The sequence below is a fragment of the Hypomesus nipponensis genome, chromosome 9 (assembly GCF_054491055.1).
Source record: "Hypomesus nipponensis isolate SF chromosome 9, ASM5449105v1, whole genome shotgun sequence".
NCBI classification, from domain to species: Eukaryota; Metazoa; Chordata; class Actinopteri; order Osmeriformes; family Osmeridae; genus Hypomesus; species Hypomesus nipponensis.
Genome location: NC_140369.1, coordinates 14646987 through 14672460, shown reverse-complemented (window position 1 = coordinate 14672460; position 25474 = coordinate 14646987). Strand labels below are relative to the sequence as shown.

General features: G+C 47.6%; 1 protein-coding gene across 4 annotated transcripts; it reads left to right on the top strand.

The window, feature by feature from the left end:
• The first annotated feature begins 970 nt into the window (after positions 1-970).
• iffo2b (intermediate filament family orphan 2b) lies at positions 971-24601 on the top strand. Of its 4 annotated transcripts, none has more exons than XM_084704885.1 (9): positions 971-1992; positions 16724-16784; positions 17772-17867; positions 18929-18979; positions 19815-19985; positions 21201-21349; positions 22182-22356; positions 22772-22870; positions 23556-24601. In XM_084704885.1, exons 1-9 carry the CDS (start codon positions 1502-1504, stop codon positions 23784-23786), a joined length of 1524 nt encoding a protein of 507 aa, XP_084561011.1. In that variant the 5' UTR covers positions 971-1501; the 3' UTR covers positions 23787-24601. The 4 variants fall into 4 exon arrangements, with proteins under 4 accessions (XP_084561011.1, XP_084561010.1, XP_084561013.1 ...); XM_084704884.1 differs by having other exon boundaries at positions 22152-22356; XM_084704887.1 differs by lacking the exon at positions 18929-18979.
• Positions 24602-25474: the final 873 nt, after the last annotated feature.

Below are 25474 nucleotides of genomic sequence, written 5' to 3'. Positions count from 1 at the left end.
TAGGGTCTCAGTCACAAATAAAACATCACAATTAAAATTATACATAAAGCAATCTCTTAAACGCAGGGTCTGCATGCTTTAGCCCTATTTTATTTCCCCAGGAGATGGAACCAAAAACTCAAAAAAAAGCAAGTGCGACACGCAAAAGACTCCACTTGCGTTGTTACCACCTCGTTGTCAATTATTGATTGTGGTTGAGATTGGTCAATTGGCTATCGTGTGCATCTGCCAACATTTCACAAATCAATCTGCACTGCAGGATGGATCACATATGATCATTTCAATGTGCGTTCAAATGGCGTAGGGGGTTTAGAAATAAAATTAGAGCAATGCTAACTAAGTAGTTTGATATTGGCAGAGAGAGAGAGAGAGAGAGAGAGAGAGAGAGAGAGAGAGAGAGAGAGAGAGAGAGAGAGAGAGAGAGAGAGAGAGAGAGAGAGAGAGAGAGAGAGAGAGAGAGAGAGAGAGAGAGAGAGAGAGAGAGAGAGAGAGAGAGAGGGACATCTCACCTTCTGTTTCCATGAGAGAGTGGCTGGGGGCTCTGGCCCCTTGTGGGATTGTTCAGGCTATATCTCTACATCCTAAATAAGGATATTATGTCAATTGTCAACTACTGGTTATTGCTTACCAAATACAAAAGTCCTTTAATAATACTGCAGTGTGGGCACTTAGCCCATTTGTTCTAGGACTGTTGGATTACTTTGTTGTGCAAAATTATACAAACTTACTGCATTTGCCCCATTCATGTTTGAGTGTGTGCGAGAGAGAGAACGACAGAGTGTTTAGTCTCGATGTGTGTGTGCTTGAGAGAGAAAGAGAGAAAGAGAGAGAGAGAGACAGAGAGAGAGAAGGAGAGAGAGACAGACTGACAGACTAATAGAGAGAGCATGAATGAGGGGTGGGTGGGGTGATGTATACAGTTCCTAGTTTAGCAGATTGAAACATGATCCAGCGGCGCCACAAAGACACACAAGGCTCTGAAGAGCCTGCCATCAACCACATACCGGAGACCGAATGAAGTGACGTTAATAGGATCACAGAATCAGGGCGACGAGCCGAGAATCGGGCAGAGCTGGTTCATAGGAAGGATATCATCAGCAGCACCTGACGAAGCAAAGGCAAGGCACACGCACGGAAGCTTACTGGGGAGGAGGGAAGATGCCGCCTTCAGTCTGCGTCAAAGCTGAGATGCATGAGCATGAGATGATCTTGCGGGTGCCGTGGTGTTTCTAGGACACAATTATTATTCGTGGATCAAGGCATATTATTTCAGCAGTTTTTTGTTGTTGTTTAATTTTTTGCTGCAGAGCAGCTATGGTTGTCTCACCGATGGCGGCATCAGTCCTATTCCAATGATTTTGGGAAGAAACTACTTGGGGAACTTGTAATAAGGGGGGTATGCAGAACATGGAGATGAGTTTGGTTGTTAATACATTTTAGAAAACACGACCAAACAAACAACAAGAAAAGCGTTTTATGATCAGGTATATGTTTACCAAATATGATGAACTCGTTTCTTTTCTCTGATGCTTCATCTGCTGCAATGATTGCCACAATACCAATCTCATCTGCTGGTACGGGCGCAGTGACCAGCGCTCTGCGCAACGACTTGGGCTCGAACATCCACGTCCTGAAGACTTTAAACCTGCGATTCCGTTGTTTTCTTGCCAAAGTACACGAACTCGAGCGAAGAAACAAATTATTGGAGAACCAACTGCAGCAAGCGTTAGAACAACAGCGTTACCAATGTCCTTATACTCGTGAAGTTGCTGTCCAAACAGACTCACCCGAATCCAGGCTTCCCGGTACCATTTGGAGTTTCACCCACGTGCGGAGACAAGGGGAACGCTTCGAGACTCTCCAGGGGCCCGGTGTGTCCTGGAATCACCCAGACGGAGTCGGAGTCCAAATTGATACCATCACCCCAGAAATACGAGCTCTGTATAATGTTCTGGCCAAAGTCAAGCGAGAGAGAGACGAATACAAGAAAAAGTAAGTTTCCAAGTCTTAAACTCAACAAAACAAAAAACACTGACACTATTATGCACATGTAATTGATTGGTTTCTATAGGTCAACAACTGATCATCCAACTAAACTTAAATTATTTCTGATATCTGAATGGTGGTTGAGTATGCTGGAGTATCCTCATAAACCTGTTTCAACATTTTCCAGTTTTTACTGATTCATTGCAGTGCTTGAGCCACAGTGCCTCTGTGTATTAATTGAGAATATGAAATGATTAGTGATAATGACATAATAGTATGTATGTGTTTTTCTGCACCTGTGGGTATGTGTGTTGTCACATACCCACAGGATTCAAACTAATAAAAAGGGTGATTCAAACTTACAAGCATACTCTACTGCTCCTCTGCATAAATTCTAAATGTGGTAAGCATGGTCAGGTCAGTAGTCTCCTTGTTCTACATCCTGTTTCTTCTATACCCACATTGATGTCATTTCCTGTGTATCATAGTGCAGCAGTGTCTCTGATCCCCCCCAGTACGTCACAGCCAAACAGGCTGGCAGGGTACGCTGTTGCCAGGGCCCCCTGCCAACCCAACAGCCTCCTTTTTCTCATGACTCACCCACAGTGCCATTCAAACAGTGCAGGTACCTGGACCATGGGGCACTCTGTCACCATGTAGTCACACTATCAGAGACAGGAGGCCCTTGTTTCTGGACTCCACCAGGGGCAAACGTTTACAACTCGAGGCCCACACATGTAAACAAATACAGAAATGCTAGATAGATGGCCAGTTGTACTGTAATGTTTCCCTCATTCAGTCAGAGAGACTCTAGATACTGTGTCTGTGATGTGTCTCTAACCATTTAATATCTGCTTTCAAATAATAACCCACACCTCTCTGAAAACACTTATGATAATAGCTCTCTGAAAGGTCATTTCTGGCTGTTAACCAAGTGGCCCAGGCTCTGGCAGCTTATTTATTCAATCCAGAAAAAAAAGAAAATATATCGACATATTAATTCTATTAACTTTGTGTCTGTACTGGAAAAATATATTAAATTAATACATGAAATTACTATGCAGTCAGAAGGAAGCAGCTTGCTTTTCAAGATTTCGATCATTTAAATATCGAATAGGTCTCTGTGCAGCTATAGCTCGGACTCCCAGCTTTCTTCAGTAGCACTCAGATGTACCTTACAGAAGGACTGGTGCCAGTGGTTACTGCTGGTCACATGGCTTCATAATGACTCCCTCCCCAGGTTTTCTCTGTTGGGCCAGATCACCTAGAGTGGATCTGAACCCTAGCTGTCCTCTGGGTGAAGCTCAGGCACCAGCCAGTAGACCAGGTGGTCCTCGTAGTGATCTGAGGGCAACAACAGGGCTAGCAGACTGGGCCACCTCCTCACAGAGGCACTCACACACCTGCACTGTTCAGGCTCGGCGGCGACATCATCCTGGTTTACAGAAGAGTGGGGGGTGCCCCCCCCCCCCTCCCCCGTTTGTTTTCTCTCCCTCTCAAGCCCCATGCTCACATCCCATCAGCCTCCTGCCTTCTTTGTCTCCACCCATCCCCTCATCCTTCACTCCGCTCCTTCATGGCTTTGAGCTTGCCCCCTCTCCACTCCCCGTGTCACACAGACTGCTTTGTAAGGCTTCTCGAGTCTTGAGTGGGGGCGGTTTCCCGGGGGGGGGGGGGGGGGCAGGCCTCACTGGTGATTTATTAAAGCTCTACAATTGTGGACACGCACCCTGAGATGGATGGCCGGTCATATTTGTAATCTGTCCACTTGCATTCATACAGGAAAGTTATTCACTGGTTCATACTCTTTCTCTTTACAATGCAGCCTTTCTCTGGCTATTTCAGTCCGACTGTAGACTGTATTAAACAGCCTTGGCAGACGTCAAGACAGCTATATACTGTATGGTTGATGGTTTATGATAAGAAAATTGGAGTTGGGCAGCTTTATTTGGAAGTATCCAGTAATCATGTATCTAGATCTCTGGCATCTTCACATACAGATAATTAAGTAGGGAGACGTCTGTTCTTAGCACATAGTTTCTTCTTTCCCACATGGCACCCACACCTATATTCACTGCAGGCAAAGCAATAACAATAAACCCGGAACAACTTAGAGCTCAGTTGCAACACATCTTTTGTTCTACTGTTGGGTAACAGTGGTTGTTGTCTCTCGGGGACATATTTTAGTGCCAGATTTAGTTAGAAGCTTGAAAAGACTTAACGGTATTTCCCAACCCTAATCTGAAATAATTAGCCTTGACAGTTGTAGTGACAGTTAACTAGTTTATTAACCGTGTTTGATCATCTGCCATACCAACAAATCCACCTGTCAAATTTGTTTCGGAGGAAAAACGAAGACGTGTTGCTTTGCTTATGTCTGATATAAGTTTGGTAAATCACCTTCACAGGGAAGGTGGTGGTCTTCTTCTGCAAAGTGTGGGACAGAGGGTTTAGAGTGTCCCATATATTGACAAATGAGAACACAAAGTAAGGTGAATGAGGTCACTGCCAGTCTCCCTGCAGAGAATGTCTCTCCTTGAGATTTATCCTTGTGGGTCCCTGTGCTGTAGATCAACGACGTGATGAAGATGTTCAAGGGCTGTCATGTGAATCATGTGTGAAGGACTTTCTGATAGGACCGCAGAAAACAGGATGTGAGGAGAAGGACATCACATCAACATATACATCTGGTGTCACCTTCACCATTCATGTGTTTGTATCTTCTTTATGTATGGCTAATGATTAGCTTTGGTAACATGCGTGTCACATCCCATTGGTGACCTTTTCTGTTGATTAAACGGCCGTGATCACTGGTCAACCTGTCCTGTGCCTGCCAGGTTAAATAGACACAGAGAAAGAGACACAGAGAGCGATCCATCGCACAGTGGGTTCTTAGACACATTTTCAATGTGCAGTGCTGGCTTCAGCTGTTCTCCATTGTTGCCCTCAAGGACGACACAGCAGCAGGCTATACCGGAGATGGGATCAAAACCGAGGAGGATCTCGGGTTAGTTGAATTTTTGGGTGAGCCCTCGTCGGTAGAAAGGAAGCTGCATGCCCTCTCAGATACCCGTGGGGGACTGGGGACAGAGGAGGAGGCCCCGAGGGGAGCTTCTTTCCTTCCCCCATTAATAATTGAAGGCCTGGCTGAATTTAGCCGTGCCTCCGCACGATCTTGAGTGGATCAATGGAACCAGAATCCTGAGGAGACACTTTCAGAGGCTTTGATCTCTCTGTTTGTGCTCGGAGGAGATGAAAGGGGGGATTTTAGACACATCCCAAAAGGAGGTTAAGAACTTGGCCCGAATGAAAAAATGAATGAGGCTAATTGCTAAGACAATAACAGTGTAGGTTGTTTATACTCTGCATATAAGTGTTGTTTTGTCTGTTTGTTAGGTATAATAGTTGCATGCTGCGTTCCCTAAATCAGAGCAACATGCGGTTGTTCTTAAACCTCTCTGTCCATCTGTAAACATGACCTGTGTGGTGTAATCCAGGTCTTCTGCTTAGGTAGAGGATTTTCCCTTAAGCTGGCGCCTGGCAGCAGCAGCCTTTGTTCCAGCCCCCGCCTCCTCAGCCTCAGCCCCAACCTCCTCAGCCTCAGCCCCAGCCTCCTCAGCCTCAGCCTCAGCCTCAGCCCCAGCCTCCTCAGCCTCAGCCCCCGCCTCCTCAGCCTCATCCCCAGCCTCTTCAGCCTCAGCCTCCTCAGCCTCAGCCCCAACCTCCTCAGCCTCAGCCCCAACCTCCTCAGCCTCAGCCCCCGCCTCCTCAGCCTCATCCCCAGCCTCTTCAGCCTCAGCCTCCTCAGCCTCAGCCCCAGCCTCCTCAGCCTCAGCCCCAGCCTCCTCAGCCTTAGCCCCACAGCACTGGCACCAGCACCAAATCAGGGCCCAGCCCTGTGCTGCACCTTGGCTCTCATCCCCCGCTGTTACTGTGAACTGTTGCCCCCCCCCCCACTGGTAAACAGGCAGAGTGAGAAAACACACACGCCCACACACACAAACACGCATGCACACACACACACTCACGCACACACATACACACCCATTCACTCCGACATATACACACTGGATTCCTTGATGACAGTTACTCTCCCTGTCTCTTTCCCACTCTCTATAATTCTCTATAGCCACAATGTATGCTCTGAAGTTATTACCTACTGACCTCTTTGGCCACCCACAAAGTGATATCAGGCCTTGTGCAGGGCTGTTAAAGCAGATAACACTGTCCTCTCTCTATCCTCTCTGTCCTCTCCTCACTGGAGGTCCCCATAAACTCTCTACTTTCAGTCCCTGGCTAGCCACAGTGTTAGGTCAACAACAGCATGCTGAACTAGGAGGGAACAGGGATTTCTGTCCGTGTTGAATGTGTGGTTAGTTTGTGTGTTTGTTTCCTGGTGGGTTGTTTGTGAGGTTGACAAGCCATGGAGAGAGGTGTCGAGACGCGTGCAGAGATGATAGAGAGATGGAGAAGGAAGTGGTCCCAGGTGGTCAGGTCAGGTGTTTTTTCTCCCCTACCTAGAATCTGTGTTTTCTCTGAGAGAGAGAGAGACCCTCCATGCTTTTGCTACCGTGGCAGTGCTGGAGCAAGCGGCTGCAGCTGATTATTCATGGGCATCGATGGAGCCCAGGACAGTGGAGCCCAGGACAGTGGCACCCTGCCACAGCAGAGCAACGCAGCTGTCTGTCTCTGCTGCCTGCTGCGGTGAACAGGGAACGACCGCGTTCTTTCATCTCAGAAAGGTGCAGACGTGCTGGGCTGTATCCAGGCCTGGCTACTGAGGCTGGGGCTAGTCTAGTGGATTCAGGAAGGGAATGTAGTGTTAATCCCAGGAGAATGAAAATACGTGATCCTTCATCAGGGTCCAAAATAAGGAGGGAGGCTGGGGTTGTCCAAGACCCTCCATAAATCTACAGTGACCAACATTGTTTTTTGGTGGGTGTTTCATAATGTATTAGGATCAACAGCTTGATATCATTTTCATGCATGTGCTAAACTACACTATTCAACAGTCCCATAAGGTCTTATCTACCTCACGCGAGTTCATTTATTTTATTCAACTTTTATTTAACCAGGAAGTCCCATTGACATGAAATCTCTTTTTCGAGGGAGACCCGGCCAAGACAGGCAGCAGCATAAAAAACACAGAGTTACAGACAGAAAGCACTGAACAAGACAAGTTAAAAGAAACTAAAAGCTAAGAGCTAAGAAACAGTGACGTAGAGTTATTTTAAGAAACATTTACATTTGAAAGCCTTTTTGAAATTTGAAAGCCTTTGGAGTTGTCCCTAATCCTCAATTGTTTAATCCCGCTGATGGATTAAACAAATGGATTAAACAAATGGAGCCAGTGGACTTGTTTGTATCAGTCAGTCAGTGTGTCAGTCTGCCCGTCCATCTGTCTGTCCTTACCGCTGCCTCCTCAGAGGGTGTGAGGGCGTGCGTGCTGCTGGTGATCCTGAGCACTGAGTCGGAGCCAAACAGTCATGTGCTGACAGAGCATGGCGCCTTTAAAAGCCCGGTATATCTAAAGCTTGTAATCACACAGGCGAAACGAGGGTGCTCGTGGTTGACAGCTAACGAGCTACATGACAGATGACCTGGGTTGCTACCCTACCCGGCTGTAGAATCTGGTTCTACAGTGTTTCCTTTTGTATGTCCTGATCATTATTTAACAGGGTTGGTCAGCATCTGTGTGTAAGTGATTTCTGACCTGCGGTCCTCGTCATATGCCATTAAACCCGAATGAGGCTGAAACTCTTCAGACCAGGGCTCTTAATGCCGCGAGACACATTTATCGTCTCTGACAGGGTTTTCATTAATGCTGTTTGAGTGGCTCTCCACTCAATGGGTCGTCATCATCTTAGCCCAAGTCCACTCATGTTTCCTCTCACGCTTCTCAAGTAAATGGTTGAACCTGGTGATTTGAACTGGAAGTCTCAGACCTTTAATGGAGTCTGTGCCCTACGTTTCACCAGAGTGGAGGGTCACTGGTTTGATTCTTCCCTCTTTCACCGCGAGGCAGCTTTCACCTGGGTGGTTGTGTTGTGTGAGTGTTGCTGCTCCCATGGTGCCTTGCTGTGTCTCCTGTAACCCATTCCAGATCCTCTCTGAATTCACAGACAGCCATTCATCTTACTGTCATGATATGCTTTGTCCCTGACCTTGCTATTGAACGACACTGCAGTGGGCTTTCACATGCGGTATGAAAGGAACATGTATGTATAGCTGATCAAAGTGTTTTTGAAATGATATTGTCGGTGCCCTTATTGTGACTTTTAAATGGAGCCATTGTGGCATTTAAAAAAGATCATACTAGCCCTGCAGGTGTGTGTACTTAAATGATATATAGCGATTTTAATTATGTATAATTATGTTTGTATTCATTGGTAATGGGGCATGTAAAATATGCCTTTCACATGGCTTCAACAGTACACACCCTAATGTTCAGGGATCTGTGCCAGACGATAGCATCTTCTGTTGTTCTGTAACTAGACGACACACCTCATTTCAGATTGGCTCCACCCTGCCCCAGCTTGCTGGAGCGGGTTGGGATGGAGGGCGATGACACAGAAACATGATTCATGACAACAAATAAATCCCCATCATTTGTCTAAAAGGAAGTCCCATTCAAAAATAAAGGGTCGTCACAAAAGACTGAATCTCCCTTCACAAGTCTGTCATACATAATCGGTTTTACCCAGTGTGAACGAAAGTACCTCTCTCTGTGTTGTGTAAATAGCTGGGGGTAGACAGCAGACTTAGTTCTGGTTCTGCTGTGTGCTTGCATGTGTGTGTGTGTGTGTGTGTGTGTACATGGTGGGCTTGCTATGCATATCAGGGTGGAATGATTTTCCTGTTAACTACCCTCCAGCCTCTCAGCTTGCAGGAGACCATTCCATGCTTAATGCAGATATCCGTTTAGCCATGGGTTCTGTTTCATAACATTAAAGTGAATTTTAAAGTGAATAATTTTTTTTATCTGACGCAAGGCAGAATGCAATTACATTTACAGTACAGGCAGTAGAATACTGTGGTAAGATAGACCTCTGTTTAAAGTATGTGAGACAAACTTGCTGAACAAACTGTTCATCTATATTCAGTATGGATTGAGCTGGATAAGCCCATTGTGGATGCATTGTGTGTCTTGTTCTGATGCTTCAGTTGTTATCTGTAAGCTCTGTGCCATGATAGTGAAGGGATCTATGTGAGAGAGCAACAGCAGTAGTGTGGAACCTTCTGACCAGGCTCTAGAATCCACAGACTCAACAGAAACAGGAAACACAGGAGTGCTTCAGTTAAAGGGTGTTCGCACAATGGACGCCCATGCCAACAGGAGCAAGTCTTTGCACAGTCGTTCCGAAAACCTTGGACTGCCCATCCCTTTTTGTCTCAGGAGAGCAATGAACTGTTTTGCATTTCGGGATGATCTTGAGCCCTCTCACGCAAGCTAGGTGCAGTGTCAGCACGTGGACGCCCCAGGTGAGGAGCCTGCCCCTCCTCCCCCTCCTCCCACACACACACACACACTCAGGAACCCCTCAGGGGAGACAAAGCAGGGCCATGTCTGTGAGGTTGAGCCAATAGATAATGTGTTTGCACTGTGCAGACGAAGCCAGCACACAGTCCTATTGTTGGGGCTTGTCTGGCAGTGTGGTCATGGTGTGAAGCCAAGCCCAGGCCTGGGATTAGCGAGGGGACCGTGTTGGTCCCTACCCATCCGGGACCCCACCCTCGCTGTAGGAGTTTCCACTGGTACCTACACAACAGGTCCTATTGACTGTAGACTTTGATCAATGTAAAGTTAGCTTACACATTGTGTTTAAGAAGCCCGGGGCTTTCAGAGGGAATGGCGGAGGAGACAATGTGGTGGTCACTGGGAGAATCCCCTTTTCATGGCAGACAGAGCTATGTTAGCTTATGTTTGAACTTGCCCCTCAATGCCTCCTTTATGTAGGGATGTATGGAATTGTTTTAGGCAGTTTTAACTTAAATGTCATGGATGCAGCCCAACAAATGTGTCATTACAGTAAGTAAATGTAGATGATTGCATTTTCATTTTGTATGCTTAGATTACAGGTTTTTTTTATCAGTTATGTGGACATTTGACACGTATTTGTAATGAGTATAATCTTCCTGGTTTATCTGTGATATCCTGGTTTATACATTGTGTCAACTTTTTAAGCTGTTGTGATGTGGTTTCCCTACGGAGACTCCCGAATGGTCTTACAGAATGGTCCAATGGTAGACGTCCAGTAACCTGTGTTCATTCCCCAACCCCCGAGCCTTCTCCGTGTGATTTAGACCCCGTTCTGGAACCTTATGCAAAACAGAACCCTGAAATGAGACGTAAATACGATGGTTGCCAGACCATATTTGACAACCAATTCATTCTCTGCATGTAAAAGGGACACATTCATCAAACTCACAGCTTACATTTTCCAATACCTTCAACCTCCTCCCCTCTATGTTAAACCTATTTAATCCAGTCTGCTCCAGGCAAACAAGCATGAATCAGCACTATACTGTCTCATCCTCGCACATGTGTAAGGAGTTCATCATATGCTCACACACGCCCATACACACACCTACACACGCACACACACACACACACACGCACACCAAGAAACACACATGTTTGTGTTTTTAGTTTATTCCTCGTTTCTGCAGAAGACAAATTGCCCATGTTTATCGGCAGAGTACAGCACCCCATGACTGGACCATTTCAATCCTTCTTTCCACGAAGAATCCAAAGGTCATTCTAGCGTCATGTTCTACTTCCACTCTGTCAGCTGACTGTTCTTCTCAGTGGCATCGACGGTGGCATGTGAGTCGAGGTTGCAGCTGGAACGGCATGTGGTCTATTTGAAGGCCTGTATGTATTTCTAGCCGTGGAAGAGAAGAGGGGCCATGCTGAAATGTGCTGACTCATGAATACCCATGATTCCCTTTCTAAGTCAGGCCATCCCTGTTTAACCAGGCGTAGCAGAAGTGGTTCAGGGACTCGTGCCTCTAACCCTCCCAGCATCACCTTTAGAGTCTCTTGTCTTTTAGACAATTTGTGGGAACCGGTTGTGTTATAACTAAAAAAAGGTGACTCGCCTCTGCTTTTAAAGATGACAAGGAGCTTTAGAGGGAGGGAAAACTGAAAAATCAATAGACGATTTGAACTGTTGCTCTTGCATGCCTCAGTGCTTGACTCATTCATCTCAATGTTCTTCTCCCATGTCAGTCTCAGCCCTAACAAGTAATGTTTCTCTCACTGTAGCCAATCAACACACTCTTACATCCGGGTGACCAGTGATCCCCCTGAGAACCATTACTAGTCACTTAGCAACAAATGTGAAAGGCTATATTTAAGAATGTCTAATGGCTTGCTGGCTGGCTCACTAGCTAGCTGGCTGGTTAGCTAGATGGTCGACTGGCTTTTTGGCTGTTTGTCTGAATGGTTCTGGAGCATGAAAACAGGTCACCGGGTAGTCAGTTAGTCGTGAGTGATGACCCTGCGAGGTGTGCCTCTGTAGTCTGCATGACGGAGTGATCTGGGAGGCTGTGTGATGGAATGGATCTGGATCAGGTGGAGGCCAGGGGCGCCATACACATTGATAGGGGAGGGTGAGAAGGTCAAGGTGGGAGGGGGAATGAGAGAAGGTGGCAGGGGGGGTAGGAGAGTGAGGGGATGGGATAGATGGATTGTGGGGGAGGGAAGCGAGGGGGGAGGGAATGAGAGGGAGAAGGGCGTAGAGGGATCGGAGGTGAGGGTGTTCAGGAAAGGTATGAGACCAGGGCGAACCAGACGAGGTCCGACCTTGAGGCCGCGCTGCTCGACTGTCCACTCAGCAGCCATGCAACACCCCACTCCCACCACCACACACACACCACCTCACACACACCACCACACACACACCACCTCACACACACCACCACACACACACCACCTCACACACACCACCACACACACACCACCTCACACACACCACCACACACACACCACCACACACACACCACCTCACACACACCACCTCACACACACCACCACACACACACCACCACACACACACCACCACACACACACCACCACACACACACCACCTCACACACACCACCACACACACACCACCACACACACACCACCACACTCCCACCACCTCACACACACCACCACACACACACCACCACACACACACCACCACACACACACCACCTCACACACACCACCACACTCCCACCACCTCACACACACCACCACACACACACCACCACACACACACCACCACACACACACCACCTCACACACACCACCACACACACATCACCACACTCCCACTGCTCATTAGCACCCTACACATGTCTCCCCCCCCACACGCCCCGCCCCGCCCCTCAACCCATCTCCGTGGACAGCATAGATCACACAAGGCAGCAGCAGCACGACAGCCAATCAATACCCCCCTCCCCTCCTCAGCTCCTCCTCCATCCCTAGCACGCCACCTCCCTTCTCCAGTATTTCCCATCCTAACCTGGGTGTCAGGCAGGTTGGTGTGGGGGGGGGGGGGGGTGGATGATCTGTACCGGAGGAGTGAGTTATGGGTGAAGCCCCCCCTCTCCCTGGGATGTTGGATTGCATGAGGGAGGCTGCCAGGGGGAGCAGGATGTGTACAGAGCCATGGATAGAGGTGCATGGGACGGATCACGTGTGTTCCGGCTAGTCGCTCCCTGTGTGATTTATCTGTGTTGTCAGTGGGCTCATCCTGTGTGAGTGCTGGTGTCTATGTGTGTATATGTGCGTGCACGTGTGTGTTTAATGTGTTTAATGTGTGTGTGGGTGTGTGTGTGAGAAAGAGCGCATGTGAAGTGCACGTATGTGTGTGTGAGAGAGACAGCACAGTGGGCTTGTATATTGGTGTCTCTGTGCCGGAAATGGTATGGAGATTATGTATGGTTGTCTAGGTCTCTGTGTGTGTGTGTGTGTGTGTGTGCGTGTGTGTGAGGGACAGAGCAGGCTGAAGGGTGTGTGAATGCTGCATGTAGCAGACATATTGATCCTTCAATTCCTCTGCACATCGTTTTTGATATCTCTGTTTGATCTGGGATCGAATCAATCCCACTGGATTTACAGTGCCCGACACAGAGATCACTTCTCCATCCTAAAATAACTGTGAAACCAGTCAATTGTGTTTTATTGATCGTATTGATTATGTTAATGCAATTGATATAATTATCACAGTTGGTTCTCCAGCCGGAGGAAAATTGTTGTCACCTTACAGCATGGAAAGTGTTGCTCCCTCCACCCCTTTGATGTTGCACAAGACATGATTATCACACACACCTTTCACTGCAAAGGTTAAACATTAGGGTAGATTAAAGATTTTGGCATGCACAAAAGAAAAATATTTTTTTTACATTTCAAGCAATTGGGCATGCATCACAGTAAATGTAGCAACATGATTTAATTGCTCTGTCCTCATTGTTAACGATCTAACCACAGAACCATTAATCCTTGAAAAGGTTGATTGTGCTGCAGTTTAATGGTTCCTGCCTGGGGCGATGGGAATGAAGTAAGGTTCCTGACGCTGGCACGCAGAATAGGTTCCCCAGGCCGGCATAGAGACGAGACACAGGGAGGGGGTAGGGTGGGGAGGGGGTTGGCATAGCAGAACTGATGCAGATTGGCTGAAGAGGCTTTGCGTGTAACAAAATAACATGTGGGTTCCTTGTTAATGATGTGTTTGTGGCTTGATGTTTTTCCAATTAGTTAATTGATGTGCAGTTGACTTCACCATAACTGTTGCCTCTGGAGTGCATTTTTTGACAGTGTTCAATTCACGTCGCTGATTAAATGTAGAGATTCAGGGATCACAGACAGACAGACAGGCAGATATAGAGACAGGTAAACTTAGAGATAGGCCGACAGACAGACAGACAGACAGACCTACTGTTGAGACAGGCAGACATACACAGACACATGCAGACAGACAGGTAGACATACTATAGTGATAGGCAGACAGACATAGAGAAAGGCAGACAGACAGGCAGATGTAGACGCAGGCAGACCCAGACCCAGAACCAGACAGATACCTCGGTAGTGATGACACCCCAGGCCCTGACAGAGTCTCCTGCTGTCTCTGGCCTTGTAAGGAGACTCCAGGCTTGTTGTGACCAACCCCAGACAAGGCCCCAGCCTCCAGCAGTCCTTGTGGGGCAGGGTTGTATCAGAGCAGGGGCCGGAATACCTTCCTCATGCTGAGGTCATCTCTGTGTGGAGCATGAGGCTGCTTGCTTTGTTTACATTCCGTCTCCAGGAAACATTTGTGTTGTTTTTAGCTTCGGACTGCTGGGATCAACCATTTTCATAATCGCCTTTTCCAACACAGCTTGGATTTCATAGCTGTATTTGGTCGATTTATTTGGTGTAGATTGTAGATTTATATTGAATTCAATCGTAATATTTTGATCCTTACTGACCTGTCTGGATGGTGCTTTGTCTGCTAATGTAGGAGTGCAATTCCCCCCCAGGGATCAATAAAGTGCTGTTCTACTCTACTCTACTTCAAAGATGTTGGAATAGCCTTTTAACTTCAATAGCATCACCTTGAATATGACATACACATAAGTACATGCATAGCGTAGTGGTTTGTCTGTCTATAAAACATGTTTATTTAGTAGGAAGCCCCTCATATAGTCTCTCCATCATTAACAAACACTGCCACCCCACACAAAATCAGAGGTGGAGGAAGTGACATCACGCCCAGACAGGAAGTGACCCGCTTTGCTCACATCATATCACCGAGCATGGCCGGAACAGTTTTCCTGTCAGCAGAGGAAGTGATGCGGTTGTGAAGTCCCGTAACCTCACAGTGTCCTGAGGTAGTGTGTCCGGACTCAGAGAGAGGCCGTTAAGAGCAGGTATTCCATCACAGCGTGACAGCGAGGGACTCTTGTCCTGTTTGCCTAATTAGACAAGACACATTCAGAGGCTCTCAGACAGGAACAAGGCAAGGTTTGTTCTTAAAGGAGACAACAGTGATGGGTGTTGATTTTGTTTGTGTCACTGGGGTGTTTTTGGCATTGGGTGTGTTTCCATGGTGATCAAGGGGCACAGATAAAGATCGATGCCTCAGCATTCATTTGGGGTGGGGATGAGATGGACCTTTTTACACTTCTCTCTCTCACACACACTCACACACTCACACACACACCCTGTTGCCCCCTCTGTGGTCAGCCAAATGACTCACAGACAAAGTCACGATGGGTGTCGGACGCTAAGGCTTACCTCATGACTGTGAATAACATCTCAGTCCATTCATTAGTTTCCCCCTCTGTCTGGGACCATCACCCACTCAGCCTGCCTGTGCACTGGTCTGGCCTGGTCTGGTCTGGCCTGGCCTGTATCTTAGGGCAACAAGACAGGGCAGACTGGGGTAAAACAGTTATTTTAGAGGTCTGTGGGTGTGATAGCATGTGTGAGCAGGAGGAATGTGTGAACAGACAGCTATTTTTACCTCATCTTGTTGGGCTGCCTTGGTAGCTTGGAGATATATGATCTATCACGTCAGAGATGGAGTTAAGCACTGACTAAGATTGACAGCTGAGCAAATGGCAGGGTCAAACTGTTCCCATGTGTTTTTTCATTCATTTGTTCACACACATACTTAAAAATACATTCCCGTGGACGCATTTCAATCAAACTTATTCAAATGATACTGAAATGGCTTCCAAAGTGCGAAACCCCATGGGATCCATCTGGTTTAATGACAGTCAGTTAATTATTTACGTGAGTCACTTAACGGACTCACATTTATATCTTACAGGACCATGGTGCATAACTGTGACATCTCCATTTCAGTGACTCATTCAGGTTTATTTTCCATAGACGCTCATGCTCAGGCTTTCATCTGTATTTACTCTGTGTGGATGGAAGGAATGTTCCCTTCGTTGATGTTAGCACATTGTGACACCACGAAAGGCTACACAGCCCTCAGCGGGACAGTTCAAAATAGTGCGAGGACAAGAGGTTTATTAACGAACCTCAGAATTAACAAAAACTTCAAAATCTTGCATAGGATGTAAAAAAAAAAAAACGTATACAGCGCCTCTTCCAGCCACCGGAATCCTTCTCCAACCCCACTTATTTGTGGCTCTCCCTCTTTAACCAAACCCTTTTGGTCGTTAGGGTCTGATCAGTCCCAGGTGCGCGGAAATTCCCCCGCTTTGAGGGAGGGATGGGGCTCCCGACTCCCCCAGCAGAGGGAGCTGTAGCTGCTCAGGGCTGCAGCCACCTCCGGGCAATGCAGCACCCCTCCAGGACCCAGCCTCTCGTGCCGTCACAACATCAACAAGCCTGAAGTACAGAAGTTTCCATTGACCAGAAGGCAGTTAGCATCATGGAATCTGCGCGGTCATACAGTACATTGTGTCCATCAGCAGGGCAAACAAACAATATACTGTACGTTTGTAGATATAAAACAATATACTGTACGTTTGTAGATATAAAACAATATACGTGACGGTTATTTGCTTCGATTTGTGGCCGTCCTTTTCTGCTGTTATCGTGACGGAATACAGAAAAAACATTGTCATGGGAGACATACAGGTCTGACTGACAACATCTAGTACCTCCAGTTGTATACCTCCACCCACAGCAAAACCAGGTAGCAAGCGCTGACCTCCCTCAGGAGAAGTGTATCGTGTGACCTTTGACCTGCCGTGGTGCTGACGAGGATGTTGTGTGTGTTTGTAGATGGGAGGAGGAGATGTGCAGACGAGATCAGCTGGAGAACATGGTGGAGACTCTCCAGGAGGTGAGATCAGCAGCTGCATGACCTTCAACATTGATTCACACCAACATCTGCACCCTACTATGCCAAGATTATAGGGTGGACATCAAGCTCAGGTTGAATGTTGTAAGCATTGATAGATTATTGAATAGCTACGCTTATGCAATCATACACCCTTATACACATTTCACACTCAAGTACTGTAATTCAGCACTGTAATTCAATGGAACCTGTGACCTATATGGATTGTTCTGGATAGTACTAATCCACTGTCCTGATGTTAAATGTTAGTACAATACTGATTCTCTTCCTATCCACATCCTCTCTTTCCCCTTTTTCCCTGCCCTCCCCCCTCCCACATCCTCCGACTTCCCCTGTCCTCCCCCCTTCCACATCTCCCCTCTCTCCCTTCTCCCTGCCATACCCCTTCATTCCCCATCCTTCCTCTCCCCTTTCCCCCAATCTCTCCCCGCACCAACCCTTCCTCCCCCACTGTCCTCCCCCCTTCCCCATCTCCCCTCTCTCCCTTCTCCCTACTCTACCCCTTCCTCCCTCATCCTCCCTCTCCCTATTCTTCCCTATCCTCCCTCTCCCTTCCCCCAACCTCTCCCCTCCCAAACCCTTCCCCTCCTCCATCCCCCTCCCCCTTTCTCTTCAACCTTCCGCCCTGCTCTGTCCTACGAACCTATCGATCAGCGGCCCCATCTGTGTTTGTGTAGGATTATGGGTCAGCAAAATGGCAGAGCTGCCTGGCGTCCCTGGGGGGGCCCTCACCTCTTACAGAGCAGCACACAGGCAGATGTTGCCGTGGTTACACTGTATGAGTGGGCAGGAAATCTGCTCAATCCTCGTCACTTCAAATGAACTGTTGTTTTGGCCTCCTGGCCTCTTGACACACTGAGCTTCTTTTTGTAGGTGTGTGTGTGTGTGGCATGCGTATGTGTGCATGGGAATGTGGAGTGTGCGTGAATAATAGTATGCTACACATATTATGTGTGTGTCTCCACCCAGAGTGCCCAGGAGTCGGAGGAGATCCAGGATGAGCTGAATGATAAGGTGGAGAGGCTGAAGGCTGAACTGGTGGTCTTCAAGAGCCTCATGACTGATGTGAGTAGAACCGCATCACAACCAGACCCCATCCTCTCTGAAACAAGCACTTACTGTTACAGATTCACACCACTTTTCACAACAACAGTGTGTCAGGTCAATTCCAGCCAGTTCAGTCCAGGGCTGAACAATAGCAGCTGAATAAACAATGTTTTGGTATTTCTCAAAGAGATAGATTCAGTTAGTTTGTTGTCATTTATCATGAAGACAACCTACACACTCAGGTGTATTGTAGGCTAGATTCACAACCATTCATTTGGATTCTCACCCTTTAGTCAGAAGAAATGGCGCGCTGTACCCACCGGAGGGCCTCTTAGACAAGCATCGGTAGAGTAGTGTTCTCTGTGGAGAAAGCCTTGGCAACCACCGTAATACTGCTGGAACCGTACCCTTTAGTCACCATGTATATTTCGACACGCAAATGAATGTAAATGTGCCTGGCAGAGTTGGGAAGGATCCCCCTGTTCGGTTCCCTCCGCTGACAGGAAGGCTGTTATATACAGCAGCTGGCCCTGACTCAGGCTAGCTCGCTCAGGGAGGAATGGAAACCGTTCAAGCCTTGCTTACTGTACATCCCGGATATTGGCTTTTTGAACAATAACTGTGTGTTTTGGTTGTTCCCCGTGTTGAGTTGTGGGGTGTGTAGTCAAACAGTAGCTCTCCTCTGAGGACCCAGTGTATATTCAGTACATATCCATGTAGTTAAGTTACATATGTGTACCGCACAGTAGCCTGACAGACAGAGGTGTGGTCTAGTATGAAGTAGCGGACACACTGTGAATTTACCAAGCCCCCCTCCACCCTGTGTCCTCCCTCCCCCTCCCCCCAGCCCCTGTCCCCCACAACTGTATAACCGCTCATTCTATAGTGCGCTAGCAGGATATCCTTTGGGCATGCGGTGTGTGCCTGCGCATCACCTAGACTACACCCCTGGGAACAGACTCGCTAGTTAGAACACAATGTATACAAACTGATGGCTCCCCAACAATGTTGAGTTTTCACCCTCTGCTGTAAGACGTGTCCTTAGATTAGGTGTACTTTTGTCATTGCTCACTATAAAGGGTGGTCGTCGTCAGAGCTCCCAATATGTCACGAGGAATCTGCATCTAAAAGTAAGAGATAACTCCTCTACTGTATATATTAGCCTTATTACGCCACCCCACAACCCCCTACCCCAACACCACCACCCCTCAACCTAACTAGACTGCTTTGGGATAGCCCAGGGCTTGTGTTGTTAGTCAAGACTAGCTCTCGTCGCATTCTAGCTCGCCTGTTGACTGTGTGTGTGTCATGTGACTGAGAAACAGAGAGCAGCATGGGAGTGGCATTGTTGGGGAACGTTTTGTTGTTAACTGGTACTCCTGTAGAGGCCCTGTACAGATCTCCTGGTACAGTTCTGATGCACATAAGGCCCAGTTTGACATTAGTTATTTTTGACCTTCTCCGCACAGGGTCGTTGCATGTTGTCTTACTGACCCAGACGGACTCACAGACCCCTCTGACTGTTAGGTTTCTGCTGGGTGTGCGGTGTGACCTGGATGTGGGCTATGCAGTTAGATTGACGGTTGCTGTCAATAGTAACGTCCCCCCCTCTCCTCCCCCCATTTCTATATGAAGTTAGCATGTCTTACTGCATATCACTGTGTTTACTGATTGATAGATACAAAAATGCTTTTAGGCCAGTGGTTCCATGAAGATTTTTTTTTTCAATAAACATTCCTTTCTTGTTATGAGAAGGAGGCCTGTGTTGAATATATGAAGCGCTTGAAGTTTGCTTGATTTTTTCGAATCAAACAAGAAGTCGTTTCAAGCTGCAAACTTGGGCATGCAAGGGAAGCTAAATCAAGTAATCTGGGAAGTACCTTTTTTGTGTTCGTTTTTGGTGACTCGCAAAATAAAAGTCCTACTTCACTAAATCCATGTCTGTCTTCCTCCCCCCTCGTCCAGCAAATGTCGGACCTGGACAGTAAGATCCAGGAGAAGGCCATGCGCGTGGACATGGACATCTGCAGGAGGATCGACATCACGGCCAAGCTGTGTGACGTGGCTCAGCAGAGGAACTCAGAAGACATGTCCATGATGTTCAACGTCAGTCCTGCCCGCTCACTCCCTGAGAGGGTGGGTACAGTCTCTGTTACAACCTCCTTAGTTACAGTCTGTGTTACAACCCCCTTAGTGACAGTCTGTGTTACAACCTCCTTAGTCACAGTCTGTGTTACAACCTCCTTAGTGACAGTCTGTTAGAACCTCCTTAGTTACAGTCTCTGTTACAACCTCCTTAGTTACAGTCTGTGTTACAACCTCCTTAGTGACAGTCTGTGTTACAACCTCCTTAGTCACAGTCTGTGTTACAACCTCCTTAGTGACAGTCTGTGTTAGAACCTCCTTAGTTACAGTCTGTGTTACAACCTCCTTAGTCACAGTCTGTGTTACAACCTCCTTAGTGACAGTCTGTTAGAACCTCCTTAGTTACAGTCTGTGTTACAACCTCCTTAGTTACAGTCTGTGTTAGAACCTCCTTAGTTACAGTCTGTGTTACAACCTCCTTAGTTACAGTCTGGGTTAGAACCTCCTTAGTTACAGTCTGTTAGAACTTCCTTAGTTACAGTCTGTTAGAACCTCCTTAGTTACAGTTTGTATTAGAATGTTCTTGGCTACAGTTGGTATTACATGTTGTAGACTGTCGCTGTCATGTGTCTGTAGCTGTCGTAGTAGGACACCATTGAGTACTGTATTGTACAGTGTGTGTATAGTAACCCACTGCTGAAAGAGAACTTACTACACGCCAATCATAAGTGATTCATGAGACAGTTGCTGCAAACCTAAATCTTTAATGGCACATATCAGGCCCAAACATGCTTTTGTCTGGACATGACTGTGGATTATCTTGCACGCTCGCATGCACACACACACACGTACACACAAACAGTAAACTACTCCCTGACCCCCATGGCCCTACACACACACAAACACCCAGGTACATACACAGTCACTGCTCAGCAGGGAAGTGCTGATGCAGTGACTTTTCTCGCTGCACACAAGGTTATCACATTGCGCCGACAGTGCTGGCCAGCACCCAGCTGTGGGCCCAGCCAGCACCAGACCACTGGCCTCTCAGCTGCTGCATCACACTGTCGCTCGGTTAAAAGTCAGATGTAGGAAAAACACCCCCCAAAATACTGAATCTGTGCAGTCAAACGTCGATGCAGTAATTCTGTCTGGCGTGTCTGTGTGTGTGTGTGTGTGGTACGTATGTGTATGTGTGTGCCTGTGTGTGTGCGTGCATGTGTGTGTATGCGTGCATGTGTGTGTGTGTGTGTGTGTATGTTGCAGGGTGCCATGGCATGCTGCAGAAGGAAGGAACGCAAGGCTGCGTCCGATGAAGACAGTTCTGAGATGGATGCCGACCCCAGCACCTCTGAAGAGGAGGGCCCGGGGACACTCAACATCACTGACGAGATGAAACGCATGCTCTACCAGCTGTAAGAGGCCCTCACACACACACACACACACATGCAATTACACACACACACACACACACATAACTCGCATAGTCCCCCACATGCTCACAGACGTACACACATTCAATCACACACACACACACACACACACACACAAACACACACTTACACACATGCAGTCTATCCAAACTGTCCACTAACATGAAGTAGCTAGCTCGAGAGACGACATCCCACTGTTTGTTGTCTCTCTGCAGTTGCTGCATATCAACTGTCTGCTCTGCTGTGTTGCAGTGCATAAAATACTGTGCTGTTCTTCAGCCCCATCTAGTGTTAATATAGAGGACTGCATTTGTAACTTACTGAATCTAGTTATCAAACATATTAACACATTTAGTGTCAAAAATATGCATTTGTGTTGGTGAGAGACTAATGGCGAGAACACCATCCCAATATGGCTTTATGCAAATATGATTTTTATTGGCAAATATTTTGGAAATGTGTCACTGCGGTCCTCTTCATGTCCCCTAACTAAACACCTGTCCCCAGTCCTGTCCTACGTGAACTGCATGATCTCTCTGTGTCCCGGTGCATGTTCTCAACCCTCTCTGTATCTCTCACTTCACTTCTTACTGTCTGTGTCGGCTGAATGTTGAGCCTGTTGTCTTTGTCTTTCTTTCCTCCTTTGTTTCCACTTTGTTCTCTTTCCTGTCTTCCCTCCTTCCCTCCTCCTCCGTTCCTCCCCCTCTTCCTCCGTCCTGTCCTGTCCTGTCCTGTCCTGTCCTCTCTCTCTCCGCTCTCCCCTCTCGCTCTCTGCCCATCCCAGACATGGTACAGATAACTCCTCTGTTGTCAGGCGGGAGACGTTCGACATCGACGACGACTGTGACAGTCTGACGTGGGAAGAGAACGAAGACACGCTGCTGCTCTGGGAGGACTTCGCCAACTACAATGTCACCCCGGCCGTCGCCCTAGCGACCGGCACAGCCCCCTGCGTCGCCAACGGCAACTGTGCCGAAGGCCAGGAGTCTGTGAGTTTGAGCTGCCCTGAGGATCAACAATCGTCAGATGTAGGAGAAGACATGTTTAGAGTAGACATACTGGAAGTATTTACGAGTAGACATGGAGGACTGACACATTACGTCTACGGTCTAGGTATAGCTGTATGGGATGGGTATAGCTGTAGGGAATAATTAATAAATAGCTTTAGAAGGTAGAGAGAGGTCTAGGTAGACATATATGGGATATATATATATACAGTAGCTGTAAGGGGTAGATATACCTCATCGGGGGAGCAATTAACTGCAAATCGAGAGCTTGCAGGTTCAAATCCCCCTCCATCTCACTTTGAATACACTTGTCTGCATCACAAGGAATGCATCACATGACTTTTTTTGGTATTAAAAGTTGTTGTAACTGTGACCCATCTGAATGCTGCCTGTCCAGGTGTCTCAGGATGGAAGCCTGGGCAGCTTGATAGACGAGACCGAGTCTCTGTTCAAGACCAGGGAGCAGGAGTACCAGGAAACCATAGGACAGATCGAGGTGAGAAGGCTTGTTGACGTGATTGTCGCCTTGTTGGCGTTTGTATATTTGTCAATGTGAGTGAGTGGGTGTTTTGTGTTGGTGTAGGTGTGTGTGTGTGTGTGTGAGAGAGACATAGAGAGAGACAGAGAGATAGAGAGAGAGAGAGGGAGAGAGAGAGAGAGAGGGAGAGAGAGAGAGAGAGACGGGGGGGGGGGGTAGAGGGAATGAAACCCACTGAGATTAATATACCTGTGAGTGATTGTTCCTGGGGTCAGTTCCCCTGTATTAAAGATGATAGAAACACCTGCCATGGTAAATACAGGGGGGCAGACTGTGTCTGTTTGTGATTTATGAGAGGGTTTGTCCCTCCTGCAGTTTGGTTTTGATTTGTGAGCAGGGCTAGTGATGCAGTCCGGTGCTGTTTTGGCACCTGTCTGCTCTCTGTTCTTGATGTGTTAATCTCTCTTTCCACTCTTCCCTCCTCACGCTTCCTCATTCTTTCTCATCCTCCCCTCCTTCTCTGACATCTTGCCCACCCCCTACTGTCCTCTGTCCCTCCCTCCCTCCCTCCCACAACAACCCACTCATTTCTACCTTCCTTTCTCTTACATTCCTCCCTTCTGTCTCTCTCCCTCCCAACCTTCCGTCCACCCCTCCCTTTCTTACTCCTTCCTCACTCCGTTCCTCGCTCCGTCCCCCTCAGGTGGAGCTGGCCACAGCGAAGAGCGACATGAACCGCCACCTGCACGAGTACATGGAGATGTGCAGCATGAAGCGAGGCCTGGACGTCCAGATGGAGACCTGCCGGAGGATGATCAAGGGCGGCAGGAGCTCCCCGTCGGTCAGCTCCGTGGCCAGCAGTGACTCAGGGAACACCGACGAGATCCAGGACGAGTTGGACAAGGACGGAGAGGGCGAGGGACCAATCAGCTGATGGCTGACCTGCCAGGTCCCGCCCCTGTCTCCGCCCCCTCCCTTGCTGTCTCACAGGATTCTTGCTCACAGAGCTCCGCCCATATGTGGGGGAAGGTGTGGGGTTCGGGGGGACACTGTTTGACATTGGGTCTGCTTGTTTTCTGCTGGCGGTGTAGCCGGTGGCGTCGCAGGCCCGAACTGGTGCTTTACTGTCTGTTGTCATAGGGATAAGGAGGGTTTCTTTGCTTCATAAAGTGTTCCAAGGCAAAGATGTGGTGCGTTTAGCGACTGAGTTGTGCTCAGCTCCTCAGTGCTGGCTCCTACAACCCAGACATCTAGACCCAGCAACATTTTCACGAGTCAACATGGCTCACCGCTAACCTTTTTGTACCACAGACAGTTGCGTCACCTCATCATCACCTTTCTACTAAACTGTCACCTATATGATACAGCTCTTTTGGTGAACAGGGAAAAATCTTCGGTGTTTACCACTGAATAATGATGTACTTATTGAGTTTGTCTATAGAGCTACACCCTGCAGGACAGCATTGTTAAGAGAGCAAGTTGCCACCTGCATGTGCTCCATAGGTGAATGAACAACTATTTGCGGTGCAAATACAGTATAGAAACGAGAGTTGACACGTTTCCACCAAAGAGCCGAGCACGCTGTCTAGTTGTTTAGCTCCCACCACCAACCCATGGTTGCCAGCATTGACAAGAACCAGAGCACAACCCATAGCAGAATAATGCACTCTACTCATCAAGTTCTATGCAATTTAGCTAGCCTTATTTATGACCCTATAACCCCCTGCCCCCCCTTCCCATCCCTCGCCCTCACCCCCCCCCCCCCCCCCCCTTTCTCCCACCTTCTCTCCTGTCCCCTGTCTCCTTGTACTTGGCTGTCTGAAGCCAGGCAGGTTGTTTTGTATCTGAATGCTCCTTTGTGTTTGCGTCCTGGGTGTGTGAGGGAGAGGGGGTGTGGGACGTTTACTACTGGCATACTAAACTGTGGAAGTGTTGGAACAGTGACCCTTCGTTGAGTCCAGAGGGAAAGCATACTGTTTATCTTCTAGGTTTAAAGGAATATCTGAGAGGCCCATGAATATCTAATCAGTTATATCAGACGGTTTTGATTAAAGCTAATAAAGATGTCTATTGAGTTATTAAACTGCCTTATGCTGATTATCAATCAATTTCCTTGACAAGTGTTCCTTTCCATTTGTTAAAATCTTTTTGGGGGGGTTTTAGCTTTGAAAGAGTCAAAATAGTTTTATCTGTTGCGCATACAAGATCGATAAGCATACAAGATCGATCCATACAAGCAGGCTGGCAGGTGTGTTCTTGATTTTCCTGTTTGTTGTCCCTTCTCTTACAAGGAGAGAGAGCACTGTTCCCAGCAGATTTCTAATCTCCACGCCATGTGCTCTGGATAGGGCTTTAGACTTGTCTGTACATAAATAGAGGGCTGTTGGCATGTGATATTATACCCCAGAGGCCTTTCTGTTCATATTGCTTTTGATGTCATGAATTTCGTTGTCTTACATATTTTGCTCGCAAGTGTTTTTCCTTGAAAACAGATGAACGCATGAGGATTGGAGATGGGTTTACTGGGGCTCTTTGGTCAATGTATTTATGTATTCATATAGCCGAATAATGAGTTGTTTTTCTGTACACAAAACAAATGCTTTGTCAACCATGAAGTTTTAA

Bases quoted from the DNA above. Each gene is read 5' to 3' on its own strand.
- iffo2b (XM_084704884.1), top strand. From the start codon at position 1,502: ATGATGAACTCGTTTCTTTTCTCTGATGCTTCATCTGCTGCAATGATT. The intron at 1,993-16,723 runs GTAAGTTTCCAA...GTGTGTTTGTAG, and splicing joins AGAGACGAATACAAGAAAAA to ATGGGAGGAGGAGATGTGCA. The intron at 21,350-22,151 runs GTAAGAGGCCCT...TGCCCATCCCAG, and splicing joins AAACGCATGCTCTACCAGCT to ACATGGTACAGATAACTCCT.